The 9,624-nt window shown below is 31.5% G+C and overlaps 2 protein-coding genes and 1 long non-coding RNA gene across 4 annotated transcripts in view; 1 reads left to right on the top strand and 2 right to left on the bottom strand.

Moving 5' to 3' along the window:
• LOC104762673 lies at positions 3,252–8,568 on the top strand. 2 transcript variants are annotated; one of them, XR_763539.2, is made up of 3 exons: positions 3,252–3,342; positions 3,533–3,672; positions 8,488–8,568. It is a non-coding gene; the product is annotated as an uncharacterized LOC104762673 (long non-coding RNA). The 2 variants fall into 2 exon arrangements; XR_002036376.1 differs by lacking the exon at positions 8,488–8,568 and adding an exon at positions 7,039–7,178.
• On the bottom strand, positions 3,266–7,497 carry LOC104762674 (protein MADS AFFECTING FLOWERING 5-like). The gene is made up of 7 exons (XM_010486009.2): positions 7,187–7,497; positions 5,196–5,256; positions 4,731–4,792; positions 4,537–4,636; positions 4,382–4,423; positions 4,030–4,071; positions 3,266–3,670 (listed from the first exon to the last, which is right to left on the bottom strand). Exons 1-7 carry the CDS (start codon positions 7,369–7,371, stop codon positions 3,566–3,568), a joined length of 597 nt encoding a protein of 198 aa, XP_010484311.1. The 5' UTR covers positions 7,372–7,497; the 3' UTR covers positions 3,266–3,565.
• The window catches only part of LOC104762675 (protein MADS AFFECTING FLOWERING 5-like), a 4,678-nt gene continuing 3,255 nt past the window's right edge, over positions 8,202–9,624 (bottom strand). The window contains exons 4-7 of the mRNA XM_010486010.2: positions 9,452–9,551; positions 9,298–9,339; positions 8,966–9,016; positions 8,202–8,607 (exon numbers count right to left, since the gene is read on the bottom strand). Coding sequence (XP_010484312.1) covers positions 8,512–8,607; positions 8,966–9,016; positions 9,298–9,339; positions 9,452–9,551 — 289 coding nt within the window. The 3' untranslated portion in view covers positions 8,202–8,511. The remainder of the gene's footprint in view (positions 8,608–8,965; positions 9,017–9,297; positions 9,340–9,451; positions 9,552–9,624) is intronic.

The raw sequence follows: 9,624 nt of genomic DNA, 5'->3' as shown, positions 1-9,624 counted from the left end.
AAAATATAAACAACGGTAAGAAAAATACATTTATTTAAGTTATATTAACAACATATAAATGTTTATAATTACGTATATAGATATAAAACATAATAATTTAATTATATGTAATTTAAAAATCAAAAATAAATATTAAAATAAAATGTATGTAATTTTAAGCGGGTTAGGCGGTCATCTAGGCGTCTGCTGAGCGCCTAGCGCCTAGACGGCGCCTAAGCGGCCGCCTAGACCGCTTTCTTGAACACTGGTTTTTACTAGTATTGTTAAGTTAAATACGATTAGTCTTACTTAATTAATTAATCAACAGAAGGGGTGCTAATGATTTCTTGTATTTTTGATGGCAAAAGATAATAGGGGATAAAACAAACGAATTAATTAAAATAAAAATAAAAACGAATTTTCTAAGTGGGTTTGAAAATATCAGATTATGGCGCCAGCTCCTTCGGAGTTCGGAGGTTTTAATATCAATCAACAGTATGCTTACAGATGTAGTAGGATTTTTATAATTCGTGTTAGAAACTTAGAATTAAATAAATTAATAAAATAATTAGATATTCACCCGCCGTACACCGGTACTATTTTTTCATAAAGAGATATAATTTGTTTTATAGATTAATTATATATAACTAATGTTTAATTTGTATTTTTTTAAAGTACAACTTTACAAATATAGATATATTAGTTAATATAGAAATTAGAAAGTATTTTGTTTGAGGTTTATTGTTTTATATTATTGTATAAGTGTATAACATACAATTAAATAAGTAGTAATTTATAGAAGAAATATACTGTGTTTTTTTTTGATTAAGAGATAGTAGTATTTTTATTATTTTAAATTGTTTAGATATATGTACAGGATAATTTTGTATTGTAGTTTTGTATGTTTTATCTATAAAGAATCAGTTAACTTTAGTATATATAGTTTTGTTGTGAAATGCAAATAAAAGTTGTTAACAGTTATTTGTTGGGATTGACATGAATTCCACATTGTTTTAAGGTTATTAAAATGGACACAAGATGTATGTAGATAATTTGTTTAGAAAATGTTTCTATGGAGAAAATATTGTTTTATAAAATTGAAAACTTAATATTAATTAAATTTATTATAAACTTAATATTTAATGTTAAAGGGAGTGGTTCCTATTGTTTTGGAAATTTTATTAGGATGAGAAATCTTGTTTCCAAAAATTGAAAGTTAATATTAATAAATTAAATGAAAAATAAATTTATAATTGATGCTAATGGCATGCTTGTAAATAAGTTCCAACTACATGATTTATTTGCTAAATGTCTCCAAAAATATATATATATATAGATATATACTATTAAAGTTTGTGTTGTTTTGTTGGATCGTTAAAATTTACATACTTTTTCAAAAACCAATATTAGTCAATAAAGCTTGGGGTAAAATAAAAGTTAGCTGTCTACATTTTGACAGAAAAGTTAGCTATATATATGAAGTATTTAATACTCAATCATATACGTAAGTAAGATTTTGTATTAATGATTTAATTTAGTTATGTTTCTTTTTGTAACTATTAAGAAGAACCGACAAATATTACGTATATTTCTTACATATGCAGTAATTAATCATGAATGAAGATCTGGTTTTGCTTTAAAATTTTGTTGTTAATTTATAAAGGATTTAAATATCGGATTTGATGAATAATGATTATTAATAATATACTAAAGTTTGATGAGAGGAGGCGATAGCCAGTGTTAGGATGGGCCGGGACCATTTTTGAATCTGGACTCAGCCACGACGACAGCTGAGGTTTATTGTACCAATTGACCTGAGAACGGTTGAAATGTCTACATATGAAGTTATATGTTGACGACATGCAATGGCACTCATGCAATGGCACTGGAAAGATATTTGATGGTGAAATACTATTATTATTCAAATCATATAATATGAGAAAAAAAAAAAAAAACTAAAACATTATTATCAAAACATCGCTGTTTAGGAACTTCTATATTCTCTTTCTAATTAAGCATTGATTTCTTGAAACATTCCTTTAGCAGCCATCCTGCAAATCCATTGCCACCAAAAAGAAACCATACGTCAGGACTCAGGACACATCCATATACATACATACACCATATAAGCATATACGAGAGATAAAACATTTTACAAACATACCGAGGTGGCTTCTTGTGGCATTTGGTACCAATACAATCGTGAATGCATTTTGCTTTTTCGACAAAGAAAATTTGGCACGAACTAATGCACCTATCTTCACAAGCTGCATATGATTCACTCATTGCTGGTAATGGCATCATCGTCAGTGCCATCGTCATCACTATCATCATCAACAACATACACTTCTTTTCCATCTTCTTTGAGTGTGTGTGGGTGGTATGATGTCGTATGTGTGTGTTGTTGTTTTCTCTTCTTGATTTACTTTACTTGACTTTACTAACATCAACCCCTATATATAGCTATTATTAACCTTCTCTATCATTGGAATCATATCGCTACTTTGAATATAATATATTACATAGACAATAAATTCTTAGGAATGTCACCGGAAATTAAGTTCATTCTAGTATTCGTGCTGACCAATGAAGTACATTATAATCGTATTCTACATGTCTAACCTAGATTTTGTAGAAATTACTTTTATTTCTTGCCAAATATAATACTACATATATGTAACCGTTGCCAAATATAATACTACATATATGTAAATCCAGCTATAGAAAATAAATATTCTGTAAGAGTTCAACGGAAATTAAATTACACTTGCCTGGTTTATTGGTATCATCAGTCAATAAAATCGAAATATTCCGAATTTATTATCACTTAATTAAGAGTACAATACTATATCATCTGACCGATTTAATTTTAATTAGTATCTCTATCAATGAAATCGAATATTCTGAACATCATTACTTCACCGTCTATTTGTTGGTTTTTTTCTTTTTTTTAATGATGGGCCGATATATCTAACAGATGGGCCGATTATGGACTTAACCATGACAGCTAGGACAATTCTTAACATGCTATACTGAGTTATTTTTGTATGGTTTTACTTTTAAGCAGAGTTATCGATATCATCAATACAATTTTTATTTCTCCCTGAAAAGAGAAAAGAAAAAAATCAAATTTAACAGCTAACTAAAAATTCATTACTAAAGAATATGCTGTTGTATCTTTGCCACGAAGGTAAAGTAACAACAAACTTAGCGATTAAATAACAAAACTAATAGTAGGTAGTCTTGGCCTTAAAGGTTCTTCAAGCTGAAGAAAGCAAAACTTTAATTAAAACTCTCATCAATTTCCTTATTTCGGATAAGAACAACACACAAAAAAACCAGTCTGTGATCCTCTCTCCCAAGGTAACACAACAACAACAACAACAAAAGTCCATATCTGTATTTGATATTTTTTCTTCTTCTCTAAACTTCTCCGTAGCATGGGGAGAAATTAAAGATAATTTTTTTTAATTTATAATTATGTATAGAGAGAACTTCCTTATGATTTACAAATATATAAATGAACTTTGTTATTTCTTTATTTCTGAATCAGGAAGGATGGTGAAAAATCAGCCGATGATGTTGGTTACTTGAGAAGCCGCAGAGTCTCCGGTGGGTTATTGCTGGAGCTATTTTCCGGTGACATTGCTCTTTCATCCTCTGTTTCCAGAAGTTTCTTCATCTCCCTAATCTGTAAGAATTTTCCATACATTTCTTTTACTTAATATATATGATTACTACAAGATTTAGATTTCAGAAGCATGGTATTCTGCAATTTTATTTATTTATTTTAATTATGTATTCATATGTATAATCCATTAATTAAGGTCCTAAACTATCAACTGTAAATAAAGATTTTGAAAGCATGTTATATATATATATATATATATAAAATATGATCTATGATCTATCAAAGTCTCTTTAGCTTTTCATACGTATGTAGTAGTATAGGCAAGTGCATGTTGTGTCTCTCTATCCAGTGTCCATCTATACTGTGTGTAAAGGTGATTAATTAGCCTCTAGAACCATACGAGATTGTGTCTTTGTTACCTGGCTAGCGAGGACCTTGTTTTCTTCGTTCAGCAACTTCTCCTGTTTGGACAAGATCAAAAGGTCATCTAGTTTCTAACATATTCTAAAACATCCTCATCGCAGTTCGGTGAATTCACCAATTTGATCAAAATTTTCACAACGTCTTTTTAATAATCAACTTTCATTAGAGTTTCATTTAAATGAAACCAACAAAAATAAATCAAGAACTAAAGACAAGAGATCACAAAAGACATATCTAGAGAGCTAAACTTGGTCTAGTGTTCTGCATACTCTGAGTTTAAGAGGATTCACGAATCAGCATAGCTAGCCTACAATGGGCGAGAGAGTGATTAAAACCAAAGAAACTAACCTTATCCTGAAGGGTCTTCACAAGCTCCATGGTTAGCTTTGTCTGCAACAAGACATTGAGGATTGTGTGTCAATTGGGAAACATGATCCAAAATCACGCAAGATCCAAAGTCTGTTCTTGGAAAACGAAGTAGATAGATAGAAGCATATATTTACCTTCCTAGCTCTAGTTACAGACAGAGCTTTCTTGAGCTGCTCTTCTATGGAAATTAGAGATTCTATACTTACATTATCACCTTTCGCTTCTTCAAGCTTGCTGCATATTTATTCATAGATTACCATAATAAAAGAACAGAGAACTTTTTTTTGATTAGAGGACGAGGGTGGAAAAAGGGGATCCTAGTGCTTACCATTGAACTATTTCTAGTAACTCCTTGTTTGTAAGATAATCCGGAGTTTTTTCTGCAAGATCCTGCCATGAAAGAAAGAATGTAAAATCCTTGTGTTTCCAAGAAACACAAATGCTTCTAACACTCGAGTTAGATTTGGTATACGATAAGCTTAGATACTTGTCGTATACCTTCTAATGTATGAAGAACGAAAAACCTTCTAATTATATATATGCTTTACACTGCTTTGAGAGCAATGAGTATGATTATACGCCTAGAGAAACTTGGTTTGGTATATACGTAAGTTTACAACCTTGTTGTAGAATTTCTAGTGCAAAAACTTCCATACACCAGTCTTTACCCACAACGATAAGGGACTACATAAAGCATCCACATAAATGGACTATAATCTATCTTCTAAATGCTCATCTCAGTTACTGTACCCATGACCGTGACCAGATATGCAAGGTTTTAAGGAAAACTTACCACGGTTCTACGATCATCAACATTTTGTGTTTCATAATAATGATTGAGTATCTTGGCCATGCTGGAGAGAGATCAAGAAAGAACGAAAAAGACAATTAGATACAATCCATGCCAAAACTACGAAACATAAATCGAGAGAGACTTTTATAGAGAAAGAATTCTACTATATATATATAATGTCAGTTTGAGTTATATATAGCATCAATTTGTGTTACTACACTCAACAAATCACAGTTTTGGTAACATTACTTAAGGCTTCTATATAAAAAATGTTCAGTGCATAATGGCTTAAATAATAAGCGAAGGTTTGTTAACTACTAGTTTTTTTAAAAAAAATTTTTTACGAAATATTCATATATAATATGAATATGATGGACTTCAGTTTATTTTTCCAGTTCACAATTTTCTCTTTCATTTTAATTAATATCTACTTTCTAACTTTGCAGTAACAGCTTTAATCAACTTTAGAGTCATATATGTACTATATGAGCAGTTTTTTCCTTCGAGTATTAAATTACTCACTATACATCTTATCATTATCAAAGCTAAATCAATGATCTTATTCTTTATTATACTTTCAAACTAACAGCAGTCGAGATTAACATAACTAGATGGCTAATTGAAAAATATATTCGCCCTTAAAACAAAAAATCAGTATAAAATTCATGTTTGTAAGTGAAAATCTCCAAAAGGTGGTGCAAAACTGACAATTGTATATGAAAAGCTATAACTCTACCTTCTAACCTCCACACAGTATTGAAGCACTCACTCAATCAGCCAAACTGATAAGCAAAGAAAACGGGTCTAGCATTTCAGGGAATGTTACAAATTGATAGGATTGAGCCCAATGAAGCCCACAAAGACACGCCACGAAAGCTAACGTATGCATGATGGCGCCTCTAGGTCTTATAAGAGACCATAATAGGTGGTCTACTATAGAGCATTATAGGTTGTAATCTTGAACCAAAAAATAAAAAGTTCCATTACTTCTATCTACAATTTGTGCATGATACATGCAAATGAACGTAGAGGCTCACTCAATTTGTCCCATGAGACCCAATTACCTCAACAAGAAAATATAAAGAAAAAAACATTTCAAGAGAGAAGGAAACAACTACAAGAGGAAGAGCTAGTCATTAATAATTCATATACACATGCACCTTACAATATGCACACAAAAACTACAATTAAAAGTCGACAAAATTGATGAAAATGGGCTTATAGCCTTGTGGTTTTTGGTAGTGTCACCGCCGTGCTACTAGGAGTGGACGTGTGTGATCTATCGATGACAAAATAAGATAGAAAATCGATATATACTCAACCGAAGGAGTAATAAAGCATCTGTGCAAATTTGATTTATGAGTTATCCAAGAACTACATTTGACCATCAAAATCAACAAAAAGAGAAAGTAGTAAATCATCTTAGAATACACACTTGCAAACTAATAAAAAGAAACAAATGGGACTCGTTTCCACTAGACTCTTGATCCATAGCATTACCCCAATTAATGTAATTTCTCTCAACAAATCCTTCCGGAGGTGCATTGAATTGGGTAAAAAAGGAGTGCCTAGGCTAAATCTCAAATTAAACAATGTACATTGTTCTTACAAAACTATTAACAGCTAAAGATTGAGTTGAAAATACCAATAAACAAACATGAATTACGGATTACCACGTGTAGAAACGAATCTATTAAAATGCATGCAAAAAAAAAAAAAAAACAAATCCCTCCAACAAAATTCAATTAAAAATGAACAAAAACGAACACCAAGAACATTCGTCCGCCACCACATTGTTTAAAATCTTAGATTCAACTAAAACCTACACATCGATTATTTGAAGATGTTCAAAACAAGAAGATATATACAAGCTATATAGATTCGAAGGGGACATATACAAGAAGAACCCTAGCTAGTTGCAAAGTTCTCGAGCAAAAAAAAAAAAAGGAATCTACAAGATAAGAGGAGGGGAAGAATGGTGTTAGTTATACCTGTCGCCGGAGGAGAAGCTGTAGAGTTTGCCGGTGGAAGAGACGATGATAAGAGCAACGGAGGAGCCACAGAGCACTGAGAGTTGACGAGCTTTCTCCATGAGACCATTGCGTCGTTTACAGAAAGTGACTTGTCTACTGTTTTTGTCCTCAATTCGTTTGATCTCAACTCTTCTTCTCCCCATGGCTTCTTTCTCCGACACGTCTACTGCCCTAATTTGATTCTGATGTCTGTATTATTTGGTCGGAGACGCTTTCCATTTTTTTTTTTATTCACTGGCATTATTAATTAGGGAATAAAAATCATANAAAAAAAAAAAAAAAAAAAAAAAAAAAAAAAAGATGAAAAATTTGCTCAAAAATAAAAAAGAATAAAAATGCAGAAACAAAAAATGATACTAAAAAAATAAAAAATAAAATAAAAAAAGAGCTGCTAAACGACGCGTTTTGATAGAGTCTAGACACGTATTAACGCATGCCGAATTCGCTGCGACCGCGTTTTATTTATTTTCTTGCGTCTTTCGATTAGTTATATTATCCTCTTCGTTAATAATATATATTATGTTGAAACTTATCGTTCATCATATACATATTGATCCGGTTTCGACTTTGCCAGCTAATGACTGATAATGGTTCAATTTGGTTCGTCCCACCAACATTAATGACTATGTATTGGGCCGTACGCAGCACTATCATTGGTCTGGACCATACGAAAAACAAAAATATTGGGCTGGGCCTTGTAGTAGTAATAATGCCAGCTAAACTTTCTGGATATATCAGATAATAAGTTTTTGAAAAAAAAAACAGAGTTTCACCTTGAATTGGAAATTACTCTTTAACCAAATTTGAATTTTCATTTTTTAATGGGCCGAAGTTGGGCTTAACAATGACAGCTAAGACAAGTCTTTTACCGACCTAAAANTTTTTAAAAAAAAAAAAAAAAAAAAAAAAGGAGAATTATCTTAATGAAAAATTCAAAAAATTAAAAAAACTATCTGAAACTTTGCCACGAAGGTAAAGTAAATAAATTTGGCCTTAGGGTTCTTCACGCTGAAGAAAGCACAACTTTTAGGGATACACTCACCAATTCCTATTTTCAGAAGAAAACAACATACCAAACACTATACTTATCATCTGGTCTCCGAAGGTAACAATAAAAATAAATACATTATTTGATGCTTCCCTTAAATCTTTCCGTAGCAGGAGAAGAAGAGGATATTTCACACATGTAGCTTTCCTTGCGAATTACAAATCAGATTTTTTTTTTTTTTTTTTTTTACATTTTTTAATGTTTGAATCAGCCGTTGGTGTCTTGGTGATGGTGGTTACTTAAGAAGCAGGAGAGTCTCCTGTGGGTTCTTGCCGGAGCTTTTTCTTGGTGACATTGCTCTTCTATCCTCTGTTTCCAGAGACTTCTTCATCTGTAAGATATATGTTTTTATATTATATTTTTTTCCTATATCGATATAATATAACAGTATATATTACTTAAAGAATCTACATCTTATAAGCATGGTTTTATTTTTGAAAAAAAAAAAAAAAAAAACTATTAAGTCTCACTCATAGTTTTGTAGCATCCATATCAGTCCTTAACTCTTTCATCAGTAAGAAACTTTCTTACAGTTTAAAAGCATGTTTCTCAAGTTAAGAGAGATTAAAAAAAAAAACTAGAGTTATATTAGCTCAGAACAGTTCTACAATTCATATCAGAGTCCTTAACTGTCATACGGAAGTACGTAGTATCTGCAAGTATCTAGAAAGAAACATAAGAGATGGTACCTTTGAAAGCTGGCTAGTTAGAACCTGGTTCTCTTCTCTCAGCCGCTTCTCCTATTTGACAACATCAGAACTTTATCAGTTTTTCTAAAATTAACATCTTCCTAGCATTTTGATGATTCATCCAAGGGGAGAGTGAAATTTATAATTAACATTTTAACGTTACCCTTCTGATCTGCAACCAAGACTAGAACTCAGGAGCTAATTAGACAAGACCACAAGACATATCTAGAGAGCTTAACATGGTCTAGTGATCTCTAGACTCGGAGTTTAAGAGGATTCAAGAGTCAGCATAGCTTGGGAGTTGGGATGGGAGTAAATACGAAAACACTAACCTTCTCTTGAAGGGTCTTCACAAACTCCATCACTAGTTCTGTCTGCCAAAATACATTAAGAATTCTGTCAAATTGGAGAATTTGATCTGAAGTGCTACATCCAAACACTGTTCTTGAAATTTAAAAAATCTATACTTAGTAGCAGCATTTATACCTTCATATCTCTAGTTATAGACAGAGCAGTCTTGAGCTGCTCCTCCAGGCACTTTAGAAAATCTATACTTGCATTATCGCTTTTCGCTTCTTCAAGCTTGCTGTATATATTATATGCATAGATCAACAGAAGCCAAAAAAAAAAAAAAAAAAAAAAAAAAAAAAAAAATATCT

The sequence above is a fragment of the Camelina sativa genome, chromosome 18 (assembly GCF_000633955.1).
Source record: "Camelina sativa cultivar DH55 chromosome 18, Cs, whole genome shotgun sequence".
Lineage (NCBI taxonomy): Eukaryota > Viridiplantae > Streptophyta > Magnoliopsida > Brassicales > Brassicaceae > Camelina > Camelina sativa.
Note: the sequence above shows the minus strand (reverse complement) of the source record. Positions and strands in the feature narration are given on the sequence as shown.

What these genes read in the sequence shown, in the direction of transcription:
- LOC104762674 (XM_010486009.2), bottom strand. Translation starts at nt 7,371, where the DNA reads ATGGGGAGAAGAAGAGTTGAGATCAAACGAATTGAGGACAAAAACAGT. An exon ending in TTGATGATCGTAGAACCGTG is followed by an intron (nt 4,793 to 5,195) that starts GTAAGTTTTCCT and finishes CTTTCATGGCAG; the next exon opens with GATCTTGCAGAAAAAACTCC. An exon ending in TTACTAGAAATAGTTCAATG is followed by an intron (nt 4,637 to 4,730) that starts GTAAGCACTAGG and finishes ATAAATATGCAG; the next exon opens with CAAGCTTGAAGAAGCGAAAG.